Consider the following 27,227-nt stretch of genomic DNA (forward strand, 5'->3'; position numbering starts at 1 on the left):
GGTTGGTGCGCTGGCCTCGGACCACTGCCCTCCAGTATCTTCCCTGTTTCTGGCATCCCTCCACCAAGGAATATGGCTCTGACAAGAGCCAGGTTTGCAGGAGGCTGTGGCAAAGCCACCCCCAGGGACCTATCAGCATAGTCAGGTGGTTCGAAGCACAGAATCCGGGGTCAGGTTCCACCACTCAGGAGCTGTGTGACCTTAGGCAAGATCTGTGACCGCCCTGTGCCTCAGTTTCCTCATCTGTAAAACTGGGGTTAGTCATAGCAATAGCACCTTCCTCACAGGTCAAATGTGGAGCAAATTAGTTGATGTAGCACGTAGTGGGCTTCTGCAAATGAATCAGGGATCCAACCTCACCTGCAGGATTTTTCCCACTATCCACTTGGCCTGTCTTCAGGAAAATGTCCCTTTGGCCACTCTGCTCAGTCAATGGCTTGCCCCTACTTCTCCAGGGACAACTCAGCTTTGCTCTGCTTTGCTCAGGCTGCAGCTAGCACTGAGAGGGTCTCAAGGTGCTGCCAGCCTTGCAGAGCCCTCTTCCTTCCTGCCTCCCACCACATCCTCAGCTGCCCCGGCTTGCAGCGGCCGGAGAGGAGAGGGAATGGTGACATCCCTCACTGACAAGGTCGGGTTGCCCATGCGCCCACCCCACCCCAACCCTCACCCTGAACCTGGGAACAGCACAACTTCAGCAGGGTCTGCAGCCTGGCTGCTCCTGGGCCTGCCTGAGCCCTGCCCCGGCTCCACAGGTCCAGCAAGCCTCCTGGGGCAGCCAATCTCTCAAATTAGCGCAACGGATACAAAGAAAGTTTGGGAAGCACAGAAAGCTTAAAGAGGAAAACTAATGCAAAAGAAAACCAATTGTCTATAATTCCCTAACTCCACATTCCAGTTCTCTCCAATCTTTCAAACAAATAGTAGACAGGTCTGCTGTATGCAAAATGATTTTCTTTTACTGAATGTCGGGCAATAAGCTCTCCCCAGGTTTTGACAAACGCTTTATAAACACAATTTTTACTGAGGCATAATGTCCCTCTGAGTGGCTCTGGCATAGTTCACTGGACCTTTCTGCTGAATGATGTTAGGGACGTCCAGGGACTCACGGAGCAAACTCAGTCCCAAGACAGAAGGGCCTGAAGGCTCCCGACATACTCAGCTCTTCAGCTTGAACTCTCCAGACTGGGACCTGGGGACAGCCACACTAAGGAGAGCAGCACTGGTGGAAAGCAGAGCTCAGAACACTGAGGAAGGAGACAAGAGCTAGCTCAGCATCCCAGGAGACCCAGGAGGAGGTCAACAAAGGCAACTGAGACCCTTGAATTCCCTCATCCAAGGAATGGACATAACCTGCCCTGTGGGTTCCTGAATCACCACCAGGTGTCGCCACTTGAGCAGCCAGTTCCTTCAGCTCCTGCAACCCGTGGAGGAGAAGAGAGTCTTCTCCTCCGCCCAGATGCCACACCTGACTCCTAGAGATGCCAGTTCAGTAGGTCTAGGGTGGGCCTGGGTATTTGCACTTTTAACAACTGTCCTGGGACTTTCTTCCACTTCAGCAAAAGGTAAGTTGGGCTCTTTGGAGAAATAACTACTTCCAGGGCTAGGGCAGAGAAGATACAAGATGAGCCTGGACCATCTTCTTGCACTAGAAAGGAAGGAAATGCTCAATGAATGAATGATTCTTAAAAACACATCAAAAGAGGCTGGGCGAGGTGGTTCATGCGGTAATCCCTTTGGGAGGCCGAGCCAGGCGGATCTCTTGAGGTCAGGAGTTTGAGACCAGCCTGGCCAACATGGTGAAACCCCATCTTTACTAAAAATACAAAAATATTAGCCAGGTGTGGTGGCATGCACCTGTAATCCCCACTACTCAGGGGGCTGAGGCAGGAGAATCGCTTGAACCTTGGAGGCAGAGGTCGCAATGAGTCGATCACACCACTGCACTCCAGCCTGGGTGACAGAGCAAGACTCCGCCTCAAAAACATAAAATAAAATAATAAATAAATAATAAAAAGTAAAAACATGTCAAAAGGACACAGAAGCCAACTTTCAAGAGCTCCCACAGGCCAAATCTGAGACAATAGAAACATGAAAGTACATAATAACAGTAACAGATTAAACAATTGAATAAAATAGAAATACACAAATCCATATTGCAGTAAATAAATAGGAGAGGAGAAAGCTTTTCCTGACCACAAAATACCAACTGACTAATGCAGGAAAAATAACTGAGAATATCACTATTTAGCAATCATCAAAGCAATAATGAATTCAACCAAGAAACAGCAGTGATGTTAAAACTCCTGGGTATGGCCAGGTGCAGTGGCTCACAACTGTAATCCCAGCACTTTGGGAGGCTGAGACAGGAGGATTTCTTGAGCCCAGAGTTCAAAACCAGGCTGGGCAACGTAGTGAGACCCTCATCTTTACAAAAAATAAAAAATTAGCCAGGCGTGGTGGCCCACGCTTGTAGTTCCAGCTACTCAGGATGCTGAGGTGGGAGACTCACTTGAGCCTGGGAGGTCAAGGCTGCAGTGAGCCATGATTATACCACTGCATTCCAGCTGGGCAACAGAATGAGACCAGTCTCAAAACAAAAACAAAAACAAAAACAGTTCATGGCGGCTGGGCACAGTGGCTCACACCTGTAATCCCAGCACTTTGGGAGGCCGAGGTGGGTGGATCACCTGAGGTCAAGAGTTCAAGACCAGCCTGGCCAACATGGTAAAACCTACCATCTCTATAAAAATACAAAAAAATAGCCAGGTGTGGTGGCATGCCCCTGTAATCCCAGCTACTCGGGAGGCTGAGGTGGGAGGGTTGGTTGGACACAGGAGGCGGAGGCTGCAGTGAGCCAGGATCGTGCCACTGCACTCCAGCCTGGGCAGCAGAGTGACATACCATCTCAAAAAAAATACAAATACAAATACAAAAATAACAGCTCATAGAACTCATGGGTAAAGGTTAGATGACAAAGAGGATATTACAGAGTCACAAAATTCTGACATGAGAAATGGGAGTAGATGAACGATTAGCGGGGACACCCAGCAAATGCTAGTGTAATCAGATGATCACAGTTAACAGTGTGGTAACCAAACGAATCACAATCATCCCACCTGATAGGGCACAAAGACAGCCATGCAGCATCAGTGTTACACTCACACCCAAGACACACAGCCTAAGTCTAAACACAGGAAACATCAGACAAAACCAATGTGGGGGACATTCTACAAATAATTGGCCTGCATTTCAAAAAAATATCCAAGGTTATAAAAGTCAAAGAAAGACTGAGGAATTATTCCAAATGGAAGGAAACTGAAGAAACAAAACAACTAGGCACAACACATGATCCTTAGTGGGATCCTTCTGCTACAAAGGACACTGTGGGAAAAATGGATGAGCCGCAACTGGGGTCTGGGGATTAGACGAGAGTGCTGTGTCTATGTTAGTTTCGTCCTTTGGAAGGCTGTGTTGTGGTTATGTAGGAGAAAGTCCTCAACTGGAGAACACACACTCAAGTTCAGAATGATAGGCCAGGAGGTTGGCACCCTCATGTCAAATGGCTTAGGACAAAATACTCTTTGTACCATACTTGGCAACTTTTGTCTAGACCTTAAATATTTCCAAATAAAAGGTTTTGAAAATCTGCTTCTTTTTAGGAATAGCCACAGGAATCTCCTTAGGCAGAGACAAATAAAGCCCCCTGCCCATCCATTGCTGACTCCGGCCCTCCAAGAGTAGCATGAGGTCAGGACCAACTGCATAATGTGCAAGCCCAGTGCAGATGAAAATGCAGAGCCCCTTATTGCAAAATCAAAAACTAGTTGGGCGCGGTAGCCACACTTGTAATCCCAGCTACTCAGGAGGCTGAGGCGGGAGGATCACTTGAGCCTACTTGAGCCCAGGAGGTCAAGGATGCAGTGAGCTTTAAGAATTTCAAGATGGAAACAGTGGAGAATTCAGCCAAGCATGAGGCCCTTGTGAGCGCAGGGCTCCGTGCAGCGGCCCCAGAGGCCAGGCCTGTGGGGGGTGTTTGTTTGACTTGGCCTGAGTTGGGCCCACATCTTAAAGATGAGAACTGAGGGCCCTGCCTGACATGTCTGGCCTGACCCATTCATTCATTAACTCACATATTCATTCCCTCTACGTGTGTGTGTGTGTGTGCGCACACGTGCATGTGTGTTGGGCACCTGCCAGGGCCAAACACACTGTTCAAGATTCTGGGGACGCTTCCATAAATAAGGCAAAGGCCCCTGCCCCCATGGAGCTGATGTCTTGGCAGAGAAGACAGACAATAAATAATAAACAAAATAAATACATAAAGAAGAGAGTATGTTAGAAAGAAAAGAAAAAGTAAACCAGAGCAAGAAGGAACAGGGGAATGAGACAGTTTGCAGATTGCAGTGTTAAATCAAGAGGTCTGAGTGGACCCCAGTGAGCTGAGGAGAGTTAAGCAAAAACTTGAAGGGGCCACACGTGGGCTGCCTTGGGCTTCTGACCTTGGAAACAGGTCCCCTGGAAGAGCGCCCCTTCCTTTTTCTAGGGGCTCACCCTGCTATCCACTCACTGCACACCACCTGGGGGCTTCCATACACCATCTCTGTGAGAGGTGGAGCTGCCGGAGTGTAACTCCTCCACACCATGCCCAGTGCCAGCTCCTCAGCACTGGGGCTCGGGAGCAGCCGTCTCCGGGATGCAGACAGGAGCAGCCCTCTCCAGAGAGAGGGCTCCAGAGACCACTTAGGCAGCCCCTCCTGGGGTTTCCTGAGCATCCGGTGTTTCTACACCAACAGCTCCACACCAACCTCCTGAAAAACTGGCACCATCCAGGTAGCTCTGGGCCCTTGAATAAGACTTCCATCACAGAGCCAGATCTGTCTTCTAGCTGCCCATCAGGGAGCCACAGGGACATCCCTGCAGCTCCAGAGGCTCTGGAGCTCAGGGTCTAGAACAGACCTCAGCACCAGGGGGCGGGACCCAGGGACCACAGCTTCAGGATCTGAGGTGAATACTGAAGTTCTTTGGCTCTGCTGAGGCTCTTAAGGGAAAGTGGGCGTGTCTGTGGGCCCCACCCAGGACCAGGACCTTGTACTCTCACCATGACATCACAGCTCAACCCCTGTCTCCTTCTCTAGACAAATAGAGCTGAGATTTTCTTCCTGGGGGATATATATGAGCCCTGTGCTCTCCCAGACTACACAACCTGGGCCTAGAGCTCCCAGTGGAACCTTCCTCAAGGTCCTCCACATCACGGGTCCCGCGCCTGACAGCCCAGGTCCTCAGGTCTCCAACCCAGCAGCACTCCAGGGTTCTCCCCACACAAGGCCATTGTCAGTCAATCGTGTGTCCACCAAACATGCTGTCTTGGGGCAGGGTAACTTCGGTCACCCTCATCTGTTGCCTTGGGGCCCATAATCAACAAGATCAGCAGAGCTTGAGACTCCTGTCTGGCCCCAGGCTAAGAGGGCTCAGGAAACTGAAGGCGAATGACCTCCTCAGACCCTCCCTGGCCGTGACCCTCCTCCAGGTTATGTGGTCAGGCTCTGGGGTCCTTCGCCCACCCTGCCATCCCCAGCCCATTGTGTGCCGCCTACTTCCTCGACCACAGCTCTCCAATACTGAGCTCATCAAAACCAAAACCCAGACCAGCCCACTCTCACCTCCCCTAACACACATGTCCCATGTGGACAAGACAGGCCTGATATGTGCCTGGCCCTCACTAACCTCTCCCTCAGACAACCTCCAGAAGCAGGCAGAGGGTAGCTGTGGCCCTGAGCTGATACAGGGTTGGTTGGCAGAAGCTCCAAACCCTTGAAGAAAGCTCAGGGACTCACTGAGCACTGTCCTGCCCGCCTCAAGTCCCCACTCCCAACACACAGTGCCCTCCCGTCTCCCTGACCCGCACACCACTGGGCTTCATGGGCTCTTGTCCTTCTTTGTGATCTGATTCTGGCTTTAAGGCCTGGGTGATGCCTACTGAGTTTTCTCCATGTGCCCACACCCTCCGGAGTGAGCTGCTCTTAAAATACATCTGAGAGGATGCTACTTCTTTTCTTCTGTGTGTGTCCTAAATCCCTATGGCCTGGAGGTTCCTCCAGGACTGGGGGAGTGTTTTCCCCATCAACCTAGCAGCTGTCAGAGGGTAGATTTGGCACATAGCCAGATCCTCCATGGCACACAGCCCAGCGTGCCATATCTGAAGGGACTCGGGTGAGAACACTGAGCAAAAGGCAAACGGGGTCTGCAGTCAGCCTGTGGCAGGACTCCCGGCCTCCCCCATGCCTCTCAGTCTGCCAGAGTTTCCTAAGGATCCCACTGGCCCTGTATTCACTCCTATCACCCCATCAGCAGGTTCTTTGGCCCTTAGAGGCAACTGAGCTACAATGAAATGGGGGCACCCGGCATGCTCTGCTGATTGGGCTCAGCTCAGAAATGAGGTCTCAGTGAGCGGCCAGCGAGAACCCTCAATGTTGTTGGCTGTCTGTCCCTGCCAAGCACACTCCCAGTTATCCCTGCCTTGCACTACAGTGCAGCCAACCCAGGTCCCAGGCAGGAAGCCCCAGCCCAAAGGGTCATATAACCTGTCTGGGGCTGCACTGTGACCTTAATGCCATCAAATGGACTAGAATCTGGTCCCAGACCCTCTGCACAGGTGAGAACTGCCTCCTGGGCAACGGGGAGGAGGCTCCCCCACTCCATTTCCAGCCCGTGCTCAGCTAGCGGGGCTCAACCCAGCAGGGTCCAGCACTCTCTCCCATCTGCCACCTCCTGGATCTCACACACTCTTTTTGGAAACATGGTTGGTGAAGGACTGTAAAGCTCTGCAGACAGCCAGGAATCCTCAGCCAGGGAAGAGAAGGCAGCAGGCTCCCCGCTGGTAAGCGTGAAGCCCAGACAGTGTGGGAACAAGGAGCAGGAGGAGGTGAGGGGAGGCATGGAGGGGATGGCCCCAGCCTGGCATGGCCTCATGAACAGGGACTAGCTATGGAAAGCTCTGCCTTGGGGCTGGACAGCCTTTGAGGTTGGAAGGGTCCGAAGGGCAGGAAACACCAGAGTCATGGATGCACACGGAGCTGGAGTGGAGAGATGCTGGTATCCCAGCAAGGAAGTGAGAACCAAGCCTGACCCCAAGGCTCTCTCTCGCCAGCTGCCTTGATACCTGTCATCCCTCCATCTGTGTTCTGTGCCTCGAGGGTTGGGTCTGAGCCTCCTCGGGACCCCCGAAGGGGTAGTTCCAGAACTCCTTGGGGTCCTCCTTGACCACAGGGAGTGTTAAGAGACCGGAGGCTCAAACAGGATGAGAGGGGACTCAGGGTGATGGAGAGAGGCTCAGTGAATACTGCTCTAAACCAGAACGTTCTGCCAGTGAGCCCTGTGTGGGAAACGGATGGACTCTCCTGGGAAGTCACATCTCCCATCAAGGGAGCAGCCCAGCCATCCACAGCCTAAGACCCCTTGGGAGCAAAGTCCAGCACCAAAAGGGCAGCAGACTGAGAGTTCAGTGAACCAGGAGTCCATCCACGGCCATTCCACCAGAGGATCTAGGGGATGAGCTCCAGGTCCAGGCCCCCATGGGGACAGCCACTGACTATGTGAATTCAGTGGTTCCTTTTCTCTAGGTCTCAGCATCCAGTCTCGTTCCATTCAGAGATCTGCCCAGGCCGGCCGCTTCCTGACTCACCCAGCCAGCTAGGAGCCCCGGCCTCACACACCCACCACAGGGCAGTACAGCCGCCCTGTCTGAGAGAAGTCAGGGCCCGAATCCCCCAGGCCTCACAGGGCGGAAGTAGTTCCAATCCATGGTTCCTGGTACATCCTGGAAGGCGGGGCTAACCCACAGGAGAGGTCAGGAATTCTACCAGGAAGAGAGAACCCTACAGGGTATATTTAGCTCACTAAAAATAACAGGCAGAGAGGAGGGCTGGGAATTGTCTGATTGGACTTGGGGTGCGCTGAGAAGGCCAGGGGAGGGGCAGGAAGAACAACGGAGGAAAAGGAAGAGGGTCTCGGTGGGCAGGGGAGAGGGCTGTTTCCCTCCCTCCCTCATGCCCTGTGACCCAGATGGTTCAGAGATTCTGAATCTGGAGAAGAGGGCTGGGTGGTGAGGGAGAGGGAGAGGTCTGCCAGGGAGACTAGGTGGGCTATAGCCAAGGCTGACCAGGAAGCTGGGGACAGGAGGTGGCCAGACCGGCAGCACCAGACCAAGGGGCAGGCCAAGCTGCTGTGAGCCAAGGCTGACTTGAGCCCTGCAGGTGGGGTCGGGGCTCCCTCTGCCCTTCCCATCTCCCCTAGTCCAGTGCCCCTCCAGACACTGCAAACTCTGGTCAGGGAGGGCCAAGCCTGCTTCAGGGGAGCTGAAGTCAGACATGTGTCTGGGGTCAGAATGGCAAGGCCCAAAGAGGAAGCCACCTGGCAATGCCTTGGACCTTAACCTGGCAGAGGCTGATGGGCACTTACCCCCGTGGGCTGCTTCTTGGTGTCCAGCAGGGGGGCATTGAAGCTGGCAGACAGACTAGGGGTGGCGAGGACCTCTCGGAGTGGGACCTTGGCTTCCCCCAGGAACCTGAGAGGAGAGAGAAGTCAAATGTAGAAAACTAGCCTAAGGCACCCTGGCTCTTCTGCCAGAGCCCTCACTGCCACCACCACTCAGACGAGGCTGGTCTGCCTAGACCACACAGTCACCCAGCACCCCACGAGGGCTCCCCTGCACCCCCACACCCAGTCACCACCATGCACCATCCCTGGAAGGCCTGGCCCCTGGGGAAATACTTGGGCATGGGAAGGGATAAGAGATACGTTTCCTTCCCCAAGGTCCACCTTGACCCCTTCCTGCCCGTCCCCAGAGGCCCAGCCACGCCTCCCCAGAGAAGAAGGGTTGTCTTCCCATGAGCCCTTGACAGTCCACCAGATCAGTATCTCATCACCCCCACACTGTCCCTGAGCCCCAGCAGCTCATACGACCCACGTCTACACAGGTGGTCTGTATTGGAATCCCAGGGCTCAGCTGGCAGTGATTGATTGTACATGAAAAGCAAGGAAACCTTCCTGTCTTCAGGGACAGGGAGAAAAGGATATTGGGGCAGGGGAAATAGGCCCCACTCCTGAGAGGCCCTGGGCGGTCCACACGACACACACCAGAGGCTGCATTTCTGACTGACAGGAGGGGTGGGGCACATGTACGGGCTATTAGGAAAGAGTAGGTCAGCAGTGTGATGGTTGGCATATGCTCCCTTCAAAGAGTGCAGAGGAAGCTATGAAGTGGGCTCACCATGTAGTCTGCCCCTCTGTAGAGGCAGCAGGAAACCACGGGCAGTGAGTGGCCTGTGACTGTCGGAACCTGTCACCTGGTGTCTGCGTGTGACTTCTGCTTGCCTCCCTGAGAAATGGACTTACCCTGAACATTACTGTCAGGGCACAAGGCCATGTGAGGCTGGTGAACAGCCACAGGTGTATTTATTAACTGCTTCTTCCTGATGGATGAACAGCACACCTGTCATCTGGGCTCATCCCTTTTCTGGTCTCTGCAAATATTGATTGGAATATAGATTTTTATGACCCTATGAAATAAAACTGCAATCTCGACCTAACTAGGTGATTTTTAAAACTGACTACTCACACTGAGATACTACTTCACATCCATTAGGATGGCTATTATAAACACACACACACACACACACACACATGCACACACACAGCATCATGGAGAGAAAAATCACAAGTGTTGGCCAGGATATGGAGAAACTGGAATGCTTGTGCGTGGCGGGTAGGGATGTAAAGGGTGCAGCCACTGTGGGAAACAGCATGGCAGTTACTCAAAAAATTAAACCTAGAATTAGCATATGATCTAGCAATTCCACTTCTGGTTATATACCCCCAAAAAAATTGAAATCAGGGACCTAGATATTTGCACACCTGTGTTCACAGCAATATTATTCACAATAGCCAAGAGGTGTAAGCAAACCAAGTCTCTATCAACAGAGGAATAAACAAGATGTAGTCCATCCATACAATGGAATATTGTTCAGTCTCAAAGAAGATTCTGACACATGCTACAACATGGATGGACCTTGGAGACATTCTGCAAAGTGAAAGCAGCCAGTCACAAAAAGACAAATATTATATGAGGTAGATAGAGTAGTCAAATTCATAGAAAGTAGAATGGTGGCTGCTACAAGCTGGGGGGAGGAGGAAGTGAGGATTTATTATTGAACAGTTACAGAGTTTCAGTTTTAGAAGATGAGAACATTCTGGAGGTGAACGGTGGGAATGACTGCATGACATCGTGAATGCACATAATGCCACTGAACTGTATGCTCACAGATGGTTAAAATGGTAGCATTTGTCGATTTATCATAATAAAACTTAAAACTAAAAACTAGCCACTTATTTAAGCTTCTCAACAATGAAATCCCTCTTTTTCCATCCTTCTTGAAAGCAACAGACTCTGTCGCCTTGCACGTGCCTTTGCTAGCAAGGCAGTAAATGTAATATACGCTCAAGGTCCATTGTCTAACCCTTCCTGAAAGAAGGGGATAGAAGGGGAGAGATATTCACTAATATTCAATCCAGGGTTCGAAACCCCCTCACAGTGCTAGAAGCCATATTTTCTAGAATGTGAACTGATTTGTGTTCCATTCCTTCACAGCATGGAGCAGCTGAGCAGCTTTTTCACCATCGCTTAATAAGCTGGGGCTCCTGGAGTGTCTCCATCCTAGGGGCTAGTGCCAGAAGGCACCCGTCAGTATGTTGACTGAATTGTCCTCAGGACCCAGACAATGTCAAAAAGACCAGACAGTAGGTATAGAGGATGCATGAGTCCATGTGACATCAGAGATCAGAGTCACCCTGTCCATCACGAGAAAACTGGGGTGGCAGAGGGGAGTGACTCACTCAAGCATGAGAATGGCTGAGTCAGCCCCAGGACCCGTGTATCTAGGTTCCCTGTCAGTCCCCCAGAGCACTGAGGCTTCTCTCCTTGGGGACTGGAAGGCAGGACCCAAGGAGGCCTCATGGACCGGAGAGCTGTACATGGCAGCTGGAGCTCCAGCTTAGGAACCCTCAGGACTGAGCAGAGCAGAGTAGCAGCCAGGTCATAGGGTGCCAAGAAAAGCCAGACCTCCTCTGCCTCCCTTGTGGTTGTCCAGCCCTCCCAGCCCAGGGAGAATTCCCGGAAGCGGGTCAGGGAACAATGGCAGGAAATGCAGAAGGAAGTAGCACCCCCACCCCTGCCAGCCTGGGGTGCCTCTTGGATGCCCAAGAGACAGCAGCCAGGGTAGACTGCTTGTTATTTCCTCCCTGAAATGCCTTTTGGGGCCATGAAATGCACCCCCCAACCCCTGCTATCAGCCTGGGGGCAAGTCCCTCCAAGAAGGGTGGCTTCACCAGCCCCCACTCCTGCAGGAGGAAGGGCTGGAAATAGCAGGGCAGGCTGCTTCTCCCGCAGTGTAAGGAGCAGGCTGTGGTAGTCAAGTTCACAAGAGTCAGAAATTCAGAGCCTCCCAGGAAGCATTGCTCAGGCAGGAGAGGTGGGGGGGCGCAGAAGAGGGACCCCTGGGAGGCTAAAGGGGTCTGAGGTTGGTCACAGAAAACCCAGAAGGCCACTCATCATTCATCCATTCATTTCACAGGGGATGGAGGAGATGTGGCTTTATCCAGGGGCCTCTAGGTCTGGGGCTCTTGAGGAGACCCGCCTCATCTGGAGTCAGACTGAGGCACAGGCTCCAGGGCCAGATGCCCTCTGCTCATCAGGGATGCTGCACTCTCAGTGGGCACCAACCAGGGGCCTGGCAAGTGGCAGACAGGATTCCAGAGGGTCCAATGGGGCAAGGAGGGGGCCGGGGTCCTGCACAGGGCCAGCTCTGAGTGTGTGCAGAGCAGAGCCTACATGTGTGGAAATGACACCCGTTGGCCCTGGCCACACCCCCTGCAGCCCACATGGAGGAAAACACCACAGGCACTCCCAGCCTCCTCAGACCTCTTGGCTAGCTGTGCTCTGGAGACACTGGAATGTGGGGGCTGGAGAAGTGTGGGGACGGAAAGAGCCGCTGCCATCCCAAAGAAAGAGAAGGCAGGTACTGGCATGGGCAAGGGAGGGAGTGAGAGGCCAAGGCAACTTGTGGTCTGAGAGGGCACATGCTTTCCCTCCATAGAAAAAGAACTAGTTCCCAAACTCACCATCCAGGGGTGCTACTACTGCCCTATGGCAGAAGGGAAGGAGGCATGGGTGGCCCCCAAACCTTAGCCTTAGGCAGCATGTGGGAGAGTGGGAATCATGGTGGCCAAGTCAATTTATTTTAATAAAGCACAAAGAAATCAAAACAATTTTATTTTAAAACATCGGGTCTTATTACATCATTGTAAGAACAAAACAAAACACAGGAGGCAATTCACATGTCCATCATAGACAACAGGTAAATAAAGCACAGTACATTCATACAATGGAACACTAGGCAGCTATAACAATAATGGGGAATTATTCACTTATATGGAAAATCTTCAAGATACACTGTTAAGTGATAAAACAAGGTGCAAAAGAGCATGTATAATAAGCTACTTGCTGCATAAAAAAGAGGAAAGTAGAATCTATGTGGGCGATTAAGCAATAATATAAGATCTCTGGAATGATCCATAAGAAACTAAGAAGAGGGGTTACTTGTTGGAGAATAGCAAGAACTGGGCAGATCAGGGACAAAGCGGCCAGGGAGAATTTTCACTGCGTTTTTAAATATAGTTTCTGTTTTTATAACTTCTTAAAGTTTTTACCAACGTAAAAAATTAAATTTAAAAACAAAATATAAAAACTCCTTAAAAATCTTAGAATTTATTCATTCAACAAATACTTATTTAGTATGTCCAACAAAATACAGTCTCTGACCTCATGGAACTTGAATGCTAATAAAGCAACCCTCCTACTAATGAAACCAGCTTTGCAAAAATTATAAAAAATGAGAGAATGATGACAGTGAAAGAGATCTGACCCAACCGACTCCCTCTTGCCTTTAATCTCCAAAATGCCCTTATTCATTCCTGGGCATAGGCCAGCTAACCACAGAAAAATTTAGTTTATAGTTTAACTTTGAAACAAAGATGATAACAGCCCTTTCCAGAAACAAACCTCGTCCTTGCCTGGAGACCAGAAGAACTTTGTAAAACTCAGATTAGCCACAAGCTTAGGAATTATGGCTCAGGAGTCATGCAGCCAGAGGCCATGGGATTCTGAGCCTCCCTCCCCAGTTGCTCCTATGGATAACATCACTATTGTAGAACCTAAGATTGGTGTTTCAGGTATTTTTCAGACCCTGTATTCCTGCTGGCACTACCTAGACTGGTAAACTGGCTCATCTGGTCATGTGGCCCCCACCCAGGAATTAACTCATGGCAAGAGGACAGCCTCAACTTCCTGTGATTCCATCCCTGACCCAATAAATCAGCACTCCCATTCCCTAGCCCCCTGCCCACCTGTGGCAGGCCAGATCTCACTAACAGCTGAACAGGCAGGCCTTCATAACAACTGTTTCAGCACTGACTGAGTAGTGAAGTTAAATATTCAAAGCTGATAGAGCCAGTGCCATCATACAAAGGCTGGAACGTAACAAAAGCCCACCAAGAGTTTTGCCCAGGCCTTTCTGGGGCCTTGAAGCATGACAAGATAACAAAGGAATTCTTAACAGGACCTATTTAGGATTAAACAAGTTTTTACTAGGGGTCTGAAGAAACTCCCCAGGCCTCGACAATCAAGTTTTATTGGGGGTCTAAAGGAATTCCCCAAACCTCCACGATTTAGCAGGAGACAAGAGAAGGATAATCACCCCTGGCCCCTGGACCCACCTAGATTAAGTAAATTTACTGAGGCTCCAGAGGAAGGTCTTCAAAACTCAGACCTTAGTTATAGATTCAAAGAAGTTAGTCGCTTATGTCTTTAGATGAATGCACACTTACATGTAGAGATATAGCTTAGAAGGTATATAAGCTCTGGAAAACTTTGTAATTTCGAGTTGGTCTGCTGATATTTTCTAGGCCTTCTGCCTGTACCTGGTTACAGAAATAAACTCTCTTCTTTCCCAGTTCATCTGCATCTCGTTATTGGGCCATGAGAATAAGCAGCCAGACCCTCGGTTTGGTCTGGGAACACACCTATATTAGTCCATTCTCACACTGCTAATAAAGATATACCTAAGACTGGGTAATTTAGAAAGGAAAGAGGTTTAATTGACTCACAGCTCAGCAGGGTTGGGGAGGCCTCAGGAAACTTACAATCATGGGAGAAGGGAAAGAAAACATGTCCTTCTTTACATGGCAGCAGCAAGAAGTGCAGAGTGAAGTGGGGGAACCACTTTATATAACCTCAGATCACGAGAACCAGGTGGAGATAACTGTCCCCATGATTCAATTACCTACCACTGGGTCCCTCCCACAACACATGGGGATTATGAGAACTACAGCTCAAGATGAGATTTGGGTGGGGACACAGCCAAACCATATCACCACCAACAATCTTTAAAAAAACTCTAGTCTCTGAATTTTCGAGGAGGCTGATTTGAGTAAGAATAACACTCCAGTCTCCCATTTAGCCAGCTCTGTATATATTAAACTCTTTTTCTGTTGCAATTCCCCCATCTTGATAAATCAGGTCTATCTTGGCAGCCAGCACGATGAATCCGTAGGGCAGTTACATTAACTAGGTACATATTAGATACACCACCTCCTTTAAATGGACACTAGTCCTGTGGGGTAGGTACTGTTATTAGTTCAGTCCACTAGTGGGGTAGGTACTGTTATTAGTTCAGTCCACCTCACAGACAAGGAAACTGGGACTTGGGAAGGTGTTTGACTTGCCTGATTTCACACAAATAACAAGGCTGACAGAGCCTGACTCCAAAGGCTTTGCTTTGAACTCTACAGTGAGCCTTCTGTGCCACCTTAGAGGCCCATGAGTGCATCATGAAAGAAACAGAAAGGTCATTGGTTTGCTTAATCCATGGGAAGGGGAGCCCAGTCTATACATTTGACCTGGCCCATATTTTTTTAATCTTATGCCAAGCTGTATTTTTTGTATTTCTGATGCTTTGACATCTGGAGCCTTGTTGACCTTGGAGGCACTGTCTTCCCACAATTCCTGGAGATGGTAAAGGACTCCCCACTTGCCAGCAGGCCTTTCATATGCAAACCAGCCACTCTGAGCCCATACCCCACACCTCCTCCACGGCCTGTCACACTCAGGGCCCACATTCCCCTGTCCTGAGCACTGTAGGGCCAGATTCCAACAACTCAGGACAGCCCCTACTGTCTATGTACATAGACAGCTATATGTCTACATGTAAGTGTGCCCAGAGCCCATAGAAATTATTCAAACTGGCCAGTCCCCAGGTCTGTTTACCCTGCCTCGCCCATTCCTTCCCTTGGAAACCACAATAAAGACTCTTGTCCCCGTGTTCCCCTCGCTCCCTCTGCCTCCTGATTGACCCCTCCATTGATTCTGGCACTGACCCCAGCACTTCCCTGTGTGGCCCTGCACAGCGTGGCCTCCCACTCTGCTGCCCAGACTGGTCTCAAACTCTTGGGCTTAAGGGGTCCACCCACCTTGGCCTCCCAAACTGCTGAGATTACAGGCATAAGCCACCATGCCCAGCCTTGAGTGGCCATTTTAAAAAGCTTTTAAAAGCTCATTAATTGTATTTTTCAGATGGGTTAAATAAAGTCTCATATGAAGAGATTGGAAGGTCTAATAGTTTACACTCTGCAGGAATGGCATTTGGAGTTTTCAGGAGATGGCCTTGAAGGCAGGGCCCTAAAAGAGGGAGGGGAGGTGGAAGAGAAGGGTGAACTGTGGGTGCAGCTCTGCATCACGGTAGCTGGCAGAGACCCCGGAGAAACAAGTGGGTCAGAGAGAGGCAACCCTGTGGTGGGACGCCTGAGGACCCAGAAGAGAGCCACCAGTGAGAGTGGTCTCCATGCCTCCGCACCCACAGTGAACCCTTCTCTTCCACCTCTCCTCCCTCTTTTAGGGCCCTGCCTCCACACCTGCAGAGGGTAGCAGAGCCCCTGCCCCAGTGACTCCGGGACTTCCCCTATGCCAGTGGCAGTTTAAGGTGAAGAATGTGGGTGTGCAGGAACCAGGGCTGGGGCAGCCCAGAGGCCCACGGCTCCTGGTGCTGAGATCCATGTTAGCAGGAAGATGGGAGGAGTTGGTACAGCTCAGACTGAAAAAGAAGTGGACAGGAGACAAGCTACCTTCCCCCAAATGCCCCAAAGGAAAGTGATCCAGAAAGGCTGGCAGGCCACATAGCTCCTGTTCTATTGGGTTCATGGAACAGCCCAGGTGGTTGACCCTAGGATGTCACACTTACCAATCCAGTGTTTTCAAACTGTACCTTTCAACCTACAGCAACACTTTGAAAATGTTCTTTCTCTCAGCTATCTTCCAAAAGTATTAATCATTCAGTGATTAACAGTAAGAGCCCTCAAGTCATCCTACCATGCCAGAAACTCAGCCCTGCAATCTGACCAGCTGCATGGCTGGGCACACATGACATAACCTTTCTGAGACTGTTTCCTCATCTGTAAAAGTCATTCATTCATTCATTCAACAAATTTGTAGTGAGCACCACTCATAGGTCAGGTACTGTTGTAGGTACTGGGTATACTGATGAGAATAAAATGGACAACACTCCCTTCACTGTTGGAGCTTGGAGGAAATCATGCATTCTTCAGAGGGTTCTGGTAAAATTTCAGTTAATGCACCTATCGCCCCCGACTTGTGCCTGGAACCTAGATAGGACTTGGTAGGTGTCAGTTCCCTTCTTCCCCTCCCAACTCACCATGTTCCTGTGCTTCTCTGCACATTCCCATCCCACCCAGTGACTGTCAGGACCACATTAGACCATGATTTGAAGTGCTGTCATATGCAAGAGGGTTAGATTTCTTTTTGATCATTCCTGAGAGTAGAGAAATAAGATCCTTAAAATGTCAGGGAGAAAAACTATAGCCAATAGAAGGAAGGACTTTCTAATGAATAATCCAGCCCCAGAATGAGTGTCTGTCTCTCTCCAACACTGTCTATCAAGGATGGAAGAGATGAGACACCCAACCTAATGACCCGGAGGTCTTTCAACTCTGAGAGAATGGCCCTGAGCCAAGGGGTGAGGCTCAAGGCATGTGCTAGGCACAGGTAGGGATCAATGCATGGTGGCCCTGGGGTTATGCCAGCACCACTGTGACCACAAGAGCCTCACACAGCCCAGCCTGGTACATGTGGAAGGAGTGCTGGAGATGAAAATCAGGTCATACCCATCATGGTAAGGATTGGATCAGGCAAGGATCATCCATGGATGCTAAATTTAGGGGGACATTTTCTTGAGAAGCAGAATATTTGCACCATCTTAAAGTATATCTTAACAAACTTCAGGGGGTAGAAAAGAATGTTAAATATGCAGTGGAAAAATCAGGCAACACCTTGACCAGGTGATTGAAATTAACATTCCCTAGTAAGGAACATCACGTGCCTCCAGATCCGGAGATAGACACAGCATCACTTAGACAGTGTTCTGGCCAGGGATGAGTAACCTAATCCAAGCCTGAATCTAAGCATGAGAAAACACCAAACAAACTGCCACAAAAGTTGTCAGAATCAAAATGGAGTCGCTAATGTTAAGAAAACCCTGACAAAAAGAGCTAAGGAAGGCCAAGAAGAGAGGGTTCTCATGCTTGTATGCCTGATAACAAAAACCCTCACAAAAGACTGCAAAAACACAATCTTGCACAAAGGCCATAACAGCCTTACACAAAAAACACTTCTGCAAGAACATCTGCCCACTAATTACCTGTCCAACCTTGGACCGGAATCACCCTTGTAATTGATTTTTATAGCCAAGGATAATATTTCAAAATAATTATGTAATCCTCATTATTTTCCTCTAAAAAAGCTTTGTGTTTCTTTTGTTTGTTTGTTTGTTTGTTTGTTTTGAGACAGAGTCTCACTCTATCACCCAGGCTGGAGTGCAGCGGCACAATCTCAGCTCACTGCAAGCTCCACCTCCCGGGTTCAAGCAATTCTCCTGCCTCGGCCTCCCGGGTAGCTGGGGCTACAGGTGCCCGCCACCACGCCCGGCTAATTTTTGTATTTTGAGTAGTGACGGGGTTTCACCATGTTGGCCAGGCTGGTCTCGAACTCCTGACCTCAAATGATCCACTCACCTTGGCCTCCCAGAGTGCTGGTATTACAGGCGTTGAACCAGTGCACCCAGCCGAAAACCTTTGTGTTTCTTTACCTCCTTAAATAATCACATGATTTACTATGGCATGCGTATTCCTGTGGCTGGCTCTATTCCCTCATAAATACCTTTTTTCTTTTAGAGAGTCTCTCTCTGTTCGTTATTTAGGTTGACACCCCAAATGAGGAACATTCTATTACAAAAAAAGGATTCTATATTATTTAAAAATGTAAATTGTCATAAAAGACAGAGACTATGGAAACGTTCCAGATTAAAGGAGGCTATGGAAACATGACTAAATTCAATATGGACCACAGACCGGATCCCGCACTGGGGGAGAGGGAAAGGGAAATTGCTACGAAAAGCATTATTTCATCCATTAACATGACTGGAATACAAACAATATATTAGATAAAAGTATGGTATCAGCCAGGTGCTGTAGCTCACCCCTGTAATCCCACCAGTTTAGGAGGCTGAGGCAGGAGGATCCCTTGATCCTAGGAGTTCAAGAAGAGCCCGGACAACAGAGTGAGACCCTGTCTCTACCAAAAAAAAAAAAAATTTAAATTAGCCAGATGAGATAGCTTGTGCCTGTGGTCCCAGCTACTCAGAAGGCTGAGGTAGGAGGATGGATTGAGCCCAGGAAGTCAAGGCTACAGTGAGCCTTGTTCAAGGCACTGCACTCCAGCCTGGGCAACAGAGTGAGGCCCTGTCTCAAAAACAAACAAACAAACAAACAAAAAAGTATGGCAACATGTTAAATTTACTGAAGTTGATACTGTGTCCCTATTCTTAAGAAATATACACTGAAATATTTAGGAGTCAAAGACCATGATAAATATAACTTACCTTCAAATGGGAGTAAGAGAAAGAGGGAGAAACAAGAAGGGAGAGAAGAGAGAGAGAAAAGAGAGAGAGGGAGGAAGGGAGATAACAATAATAAATATAATAAAATATATATAATAAAATTAATGGAGTAAAATGTGAATAAGTGTATCTGAGTAAAAAATATATGGATGTTCTTTGTACTATTTTTGCTACTTTAAATTTGAATTTTAAAAAATGTTCCAGAAAGGTTACCATGTATGCATTTCTCATTCTTTCTTTGAAACTAAGAAAAGGACATGCCAATTAAAACTATATATGTATTACAACTAACTCATCACTGACTCACTGCATCTCCCCCTGGTTAGCGTCAATGAGCCAGGTGACAGGAAAGTGAGAGAGCCCTGTCCTGGAAGGAGACACATGCCATAGAGGGGAGGAAACACCTGTCCTCTGAGCCCCTCCAACTCTCCACTATGCGTGCCAGGCAGTGAGGGGCAGGAAACAGGGAACAGCAGGACATTCCACAGCCCCTGAGTCCCCTGGCCTCTGGCAGCCTTCCTGCCAGTATCTGATTCCCCAGGGCTTGCCCAAGGGTAACTCTAAATAGTTTTCCACTTCAGTCTAGAGAAAGACAAAAGAAAAATGATTCTGAAACCCAGGGATGTCCTGGATAGAATCCAGGGCAAAATATAGTCATAAAAATCCTTGAAAATAAGGATATGGTCAATGCTTTCGGGCCCGCTGAAAACAATGGGGCAGTGAAGAGTAAATAATCCTGCCCAAAACAGCCTCCCAAGCTTGTCAGAACCAGGGGCTGGCAAACCAGCTTGCTAAAACCAGAGGCCAAGCCTATGCCTTTTCCCAACTTCTAACACAGCAAACCACCACTCTGCCTTTATAAAGGTCTGTGTGCTATGTATGTTCATTGCAGCACTATTCACAATAGTAAAGACATAGAATCAACCTAAATGCCCATCGATGATAGACTGGATAAAGAAAATGTGGTACATATACACCCTGGAATACTATGCAGCCATAAAAAGAATGAGATCATGTCCTTTGCAGGAACATGGATAGAGCTGGAGGCCAGTATCCTTAGCAAACTAACCCAGGAACAGAAAACCAAATACCAAATGTTCTCACTTATAAGTGGGAGCTAAATGATGAGGAAACACGGGCACATAGAGGAGAAGGACACACACTGGGATCTTTCAGAGGGTGGAGGGTAGGAGGAGGGAGAAGATTAGGAAAAATAACTAATGGGTACTAGGCTTAATACCTGGGTGATGAAATAATCTGTGCAACAAACTCCCATGACACAAGTTTACCTGCGTAACAAACCTGCACCTGTACCCTGAACTTAAAAATTTAAAACAAATAAAGGGCTGTGTGCACACATGCACCTCTGGGTAAATGCCTGTTGCCATATGAGTGTGCAACTGACAGGTTAGAAGCAGAGAGAAAAAAGTTTCATACAGATAGAACAGAGTGAGGGTTAGTATTCCTAATAATATTCCAAATATATGTAATTATTATGAATTAAAAGGAAAAGACGAACAACCCAAAATACAATGATTGACAATCACAAAAGAAGAAATAGAAATGGGCAATCAGCACAGAAAAGATGCTCAACTTTACAAATGGCCAAGGAAACACAAATTACAACTTCTTTTGGTCCCTCATACTAGCAAAAATAAACTGGCAGGCACTTTATTGCATTGTTGGTGGACATTAATTGGGACAACATTTTTGAAAAGCAATTTGGCAGAATCTACAAAAATGTTATTTGCTTATACCCTTTGATCTAGTAATCCCACTTCTAACGACCTATCCTAAAGAAAAAAATAGCATAAGAACATAAAAATATTTGGATAAAGATGTTCACTGGATAATCATTCGAGAGCAAGACATTGGAAACAAACTAAATATCAGTCAATGAGATTACAGTGGGGTAAATTACGGTGCACACATACTGCGGAATACCACATAACCATTTAAAAATGTGATGGACTGACCTGGGAAAGAGTCAATGATGAAGTGATAAAAAGCAAAGTGCAGACCAATACATATAGCATAATTCCATTTTTGTATAAGTAAACGAGTATGCATGTGTATAAACAGATGCCTGTAGATAACTTAGGAAAAGTCCAGAAAGATATGCACCAGGCCGGGTGCAGTGGCTCATGCCTGTAATCCCAACACGTCGGGAGGCCGAGGCAGGCTGATCACCTGAGGTCAGGAGTCCAAGACCAGCCTGGCCAACATGGTGACTACAAATACAAAAATCAGCTGGGCGTGGTAGCGGGCACCTGTAATCCCAGCTACTCTGGAAGCTGAGGCAGGAGAATCACTTGAACCTGGGAGGTGGAGGTTGCAGTGAGCTGAGATCGCGCCATTGCACTCCAGCCTGGGCAACGAGAGTGAAACTCTGTATCAAAAAAGAAAGAAAGATATGCACCAAATCGTTAACAATGGGCACCTCTGGAGAAAAGAGAAGAAATGTATGGGTAGAAGATGCGAGAACTTGTACTTTTTCCTTTATAACTTTTTAAGAATGAAATGCACTTTTATACTTATAAAAATTACTTAGGTTTTTTTATACTTTGTGAAATTTTTTGGTTGTTTTAAATTTAAAAAAATGCATGTGCACATATTATGCAATGCTAGTGCACACTCAGGTACAACCGGGTGTCCATACGGGCCATGCACATAGTGTTCACATGTTTGTGTGGTTTATGTAAGTGCATCTATATGGATCCGGCTCCCAACAGCCCCCATATATTGCACCTTCAGTATTCTAAGCACTGAGCAGGCATTTGACACACATGCATTATATTATTTAAATTTCACAACAACCTTGCAACATAGGGACTGCTTTTGCCATTGTCCTGATGAGGAAACAGTTTCAGAGAGGTCCAGGTCACAGACAGTGCCCAGGATAGGACTCTGCTGATAGTGGGGTCCCTGAGCAAGGCCCCTGACCCTCATTCTCATTCCACCACCCCTGCCCTGCAAGCTCTGATGGGCAGCCCGAGAATTAGAATACCTGCTCCTCCCAGTACAGAGCCCCTCGATCCCACCAGCACACTCCAGGTGTGGGTGACAGGACTCAACTGGCTAGGCCCCCTCCCCAGGCGCCTCTGTCGTCTCCCATGCATGGCTACCCTAAAGAACTAAGAGCATGTTCAGCCCCTTCCTGGAAACCTCCACTTTCCCTCAACAAATGAAACTCATTGTCATAGGAGGCATCAGTCCACCCTCGCCTCCGCCCCGATGGCACCAAGGCCAGGCTCAGAGATGGCCCTATGTCAGGAGGATACACCACTCCTAAAATATCTCCTCATAATCTATTGCAATGGCTGGACACCTACCATTAAAACTTCCCTTTTTTCTAAGCAGAGTCTGAGCTATAAAGCAGCATCCCCCCAATTCCTAAAATAGAGTGAAACATGAAGCCATAGGCTGCCACCTATGCATTCATATGATTTGGTGCGTTTTCAACCCACAGCTGGCTGAGAGCAGCCTTTGGTGGGAGAGGGCTGGGTCAGCGGGACTTTGAGTAGTGGGGGCAGCAGAAGGAAGCACGGGGGGACAAGAGCAAGGCAGCAGTGCAGAACTAACATTTAGGGAGCCCCCCGTTGTGGCAGGTCCCTTGATTTGATACTCCCTAAGAATGGAAGAAAGCAAGGCTCAGGGTGTGTAGTGACCTGCCCAAGGCCACAGAGCATTGCAGCTAGACCCTGGCTCTTCTCAAAGTCCATGCTTATTCCACTGGGCCAGATCATCCAGCTCAATGTGGGGGTGGGAGGAGGAGCAGCTGAAGGAGGAAGGAGGAAAAGGAACATTGGGGCTCAGGAAGGTTCTCAGGTTGTCTCCTAGGTCCCCTCCAGTTGCAGGCACCATGACTGATGCTCAGACCATGGGGAAGGGTGAAGGCAGAAAGGCATCTGAGTGCAGGTGAGAGGTCCCTCAGTGCCCACTTTACAGAGTCACCAGGTCGCTAAAAGTTACAGAGTAGATCACACTATTCCAAAGAAAATGCCACTGTGAACACCTAAGAGAGAGCTTCTTTAAAGGCAATCCTGTGCTTCCTGACTAGACCTCCTCCTATATCGCTTGATTAAAGCAGAGAGGCTGGGGGCATGGTCAGGCTGGAGGGTAGATTGACCAGGAAAAACACAGGGAGCCCACTCAAGTCTGTATCTCAGAGAAATGATGATTAATGCCTTAATATAAGGTGTCACCTGTGGTATTTGAGACCTCCTCATTTAACAGGGTGTTCTGTATGTTTCCTTGTTGCATCTGGGCCCCCTGTCTTGGGGCCCAGTTAGGCCTGGGGTTAGTGAGTCACTGCAGTCAAGGTGAGCATCATTTTGACCCTGGTGCTTTGCCAGGTGGATGTTTTGACCCCATGGAGATTTTTGCTTCCATGTTTATATTTACCAAACATTTAAATATAAAAAACACCTACAGTAATTAATTTCCACTGAGAAGGCATTTTTCCAGAACAAATTAAATGAAGCCAGTTTAATGTGTTGATACGTTTTGCATACAGAGCAATTAAAGTGTTTTATTTTTCTCTTTTACCATCTTTATTTTCATTTTACCAAAATTATTTTAATTGGGGACAATTAATCCCTGTTTAAATTTCCCAACACAGATTTGGCTCACAGATTTTTTAATTTTTTTTTTTGGTTGACATTAAGTTTTATCAAATATTGCTCCCTGCCATTTTGAGTTTTCTTTTGTGGAATTATTTCCACTAAGACCAATTTCCCAGGTCAGTGTTTGCAGTTACCAACAGGATTCTTCCATCTGTTTTTCAGTTCTGTAACAATTTTACCATGTGCAGTTTCAGCCATTATTACTTGATGGTGATTATTTTGCCAATAATCACATACATAAACAATTACAAGAATGACCATTTCTATTTCTTTCTTAGCTAATCCATGGAAAAATTGAGAGCAATTCCTTTCAGAAGTGCCAGCATCAGACCATGCACAGTGGCTCACACCTGTAATCCCAGCACTTTGGGAAGCCAAGGCAGGTGGATCACCTGAGGTCAGGAGTTCAAGACCAGCCTGACCAACATGGTGAAACACTATCTCTACTAAAAATACAAAAATTAGCCAGTCGAGATGGTGGGCACCTGTAATCCCAGCTACTTGGGAGGCTGAGACAGGAGAATCGCTTGAACCTGGGAGGCGGAGGTTGCAGTGAGCCGAAGTCATGCCATTGCATTCCATCCTGGGCGACAGAGCGAGACTCTGTCTAAACCACAACAACAAAAAAAATGCCAGCATCTCTATAACACAGTGAGTTCTCTACCCTGCGGGCACATTGCCCCTCTGCCATCCCAGGTGGTTTCCAAAAGTGCTGACTCCTGCAGCCCACTCCAGTGGTTCTTGTTTAATCAGTTTAGTGCGGAGCTCAGACACTTATTTTTTTTTTAAGCTCCCAGGTCATTTCTAGATGCAGCCAGGGTGGAAACACTGTTCTAAAAATCTAAAGCTGCTCTGTCCAACACAGTAGCCACTAGCCACATGGAGTTAATTAAATCTAAGTCATTAAAATTAAATACAATTTAAGATTCAATTTCTCAGGCACACTAGTCAACACAGAGACAACATTTCCATCATCTCAGAAAGTTCTAGTGGGCAGCGCTGGTCTAAAGTCCAGATCAGTGGCTCTCAGCCCAGGCTGCGCAACGAAAACACCAGCACCTGGAGAGTAGGTGATGCTGCACAGACCCTGCCCCAAACCAATGAAATCAGAACCTCGGTTGAGGCCCAGGCATGAGTGTGTATAAAAGCTGCCCAGGTGATTCTATCGTGTGGCCTGAATTGGGAACCTCTGGGCTGAACATCCCAGGGGTCAAAACACCTGGTCAGGGACCTGGATCATCTCCCCTTCAGCTTCTCTCTGAGAAGCCCCGAGTAAACAGGAAATTGTCCAGTGCATCCTGGAACAGGATCCCAGGACTGCCCGCTAGGTTTGCCTGAGTGTCTTCCATCCAAAGGAGTGGAGCTTCCTTTTATGTGCATTGGAAACCTGATTTTAGCCAGATAAAGTCGATCCATCCCTGAAGTTGGCTCAGGGGTCCTCGGGCTTAGGGCTGCCCCTCTCATGGGTTAATGGCATGCTGAGCAGCCCAGAGACAGTTCCCAGATGGAGATTTCCTTCCCGAGGCATGAAAGGATTCCCCAGATCCCACTCTGGGCCAGCAGACCAGTCTGGTTTGACAAGGTCACCCTAAACTGCCAGTGATCATCAGGGAAAACCTAGAAATGCCAAACGCCCCAGGAGCCATAGGAAAGAGAGGACAGTGGCAGTGAGGATGGTGAGGATCGAGGAGGGGCAAGAGAAGGAGGAGAGAAAGAGTAAAACGAGGGGCACAGGAAGGAAAAGAAGCAAAGCAGGAGATGCAGAGACAGAGTGAGAGGCTGTAAAGAATGAGGGAGGCTTAAGGGGAAATCTAGAAGCAGAGAGAACCAGAGGGTGGAGGTGGGGAAGAGGGAGGGGAGGCAAGGTGGAGGGGGACTGAGAGGGTTAACAGATGCAGAGGGCTGTGATCCCCTCACTTGGAAGAGGACGAGGTTGGACAGCGGATGAGCTCACAGAAGACACGCCCAGGATTCCCACAACAAAAGGGGTGGCTGCATGATGACTCTGGGGACCCTCACTGGAACCCACCAACTGGAGAGGCCTGAGGACAGTTGCAAGGCACAGCCACCTAACCCTTGAGTCCCTGTTTGCTTCGTGACCCAACAGGCAGGACTGGGGGGCAGTGAGGAGGTCTTCAATTTAAAATGCTCATTGAAGGGCTGGGTGCAGTGGCTCACGCCTGTAATCCCAGCACTTTGGGAGGCCGAGATGGGAGAATCACTTGAACCCAGGAGGCGAGGGTTGCAGTGAGCCAAGATCGCACCACTGCACTCCAGCCTGAGTGACAGAGCAAGACTCCATCTCAAAAATAAATAAATAAATAAAATGCTCATTGAACTGGATTCCCTGAAGGTTTTTCCTTTTCTTTCAAAATTTAAAATGTCATGTGGTGATTCTTGTCACTCCCTGGTATGGTTTTCTTTTTACACTTTTAGAATTTGTATTGCTGCATGTCTTTGGTTGTTTTCTCACATCCATGTTTAGGGTGGAAGTACTTTGTCATCTGGTCATGGGGTGGGGATGACAGAATTACCTTGCAGGTACCTGTGCTTTCTACCCTGAGGCATCGCACCTGCCTACAAACAGCTGAGAAGGCCACACATCCCATGTTCTCCTGGCACAAAGCCAGTGATCTCAGCTCACTGCAACCTCTGCTTCCCGGGTTCAAGCAATTCTCCTTTCTCAGCCTCCTGAGTAGCTGGTATTACAGGTGCCTGCCACCACACCCAGCTAATTTTTGTATTTTGAGTAGTGACGGGGTTTCACCATCTTGGCCAGGCTGGTCTCGAACACCTGACCTCATGGGATCTGCTGCCCTCGGCCTCCCAAAGTAATGGGATTACAGGTATGAGCCACCATGCCCAGCCATGAAGCCAAAATTCTATCATTTCCTCTCATGACAGTGTTGCTTTGGCATATTCTGAGAGTCCTCGAGTGTTTATGAATGTACGTGCACATTTCAATCTAGTTTAATTAAGACAAGTTTTAATTGCTAGAAATCTGAAACTGAGATAAATGTTTGGAAAAATCAAAAATTACATTTAAATGTTATAAGAAAAGTGTTTCTGGTAAATTGGTGAGGTGGGTGAATTGGCTGTCCTGTAAACTGATCTTTGAGGACCTGATTTCTGGCACACAGCCCTGCAGTGAACTGCTCACATGGGGCACTGGTTTTTAGGGAGCTAGCTGCCCCCAGGAGCTAGAGAGCACCCACAGGGGCCAATGGGAGGACCCCAAGGTTCGAAGCTTCCCATTCCCTGCATGACCTCTGCTCCACAGAGCCAGAACAGCCTGCATGTGGCCCTCACCTACTGTTATCCCGAGGGCTAGCCTGGTCCTTGAATTGATCAAAAATATGTTCACAGCTCTCATTTTGCCTTTGTGGTCTTAGAAATCTCCCTATAGAGAGATAGTTTTTAAAAAATTGAACTTCCAGAGATAGAATAGAATCCAGAGGCAGGGAAGGGTAGCAGAGAGAGGGGGATAAAGCAAGGTGGTTAATGGATACAAAAACACAGTTAGATG

The 27,227-nt window shown here is 48.4% G+C and overlaps 1 protein-coding gene across 16 annotated transcripts in view; it reads right to left on the reverse strand.

The window, feature by feature from the left end:
* Positions 1-27,227, reverse strand: part of DYSF (dysferlin) — a 232,878-nt gene that overhangs the window by 174,180 nt on the left and 31,471 nt on the right. For all 16 annotated transcript variants that reach the window (XM_054475263.1, XM_054475258.1, XM_054475261.1 and 13 more), the window contains exon 4: positions 8,458-8,563. In XM_054475263.1, coding sequence (XP_054331238.1) covers positions 8,458-8,563 — 106 coding nt within the window. The remainder of the gene's footprint in view (positions 1-8,457; positions 8,564-27,227) is intronic.

The sequence above is a fragment of the Pongo pygmaeus genome, chromosome 12 (assembly GCF_028885625.2).
Source record: "Pongo pygmaeus isolate AG05252 chromosome 12, NHGRI_mPonPyg2-v2.0_pri, whole genome shotgun sequence".
Classification (NCBI taxonomy): domain Eukaryota; kingdom Metazoa; phylum Chordata; class Mammalia; order Primates; family Hominidae; genus Pongo; species Pongo pygmaeus.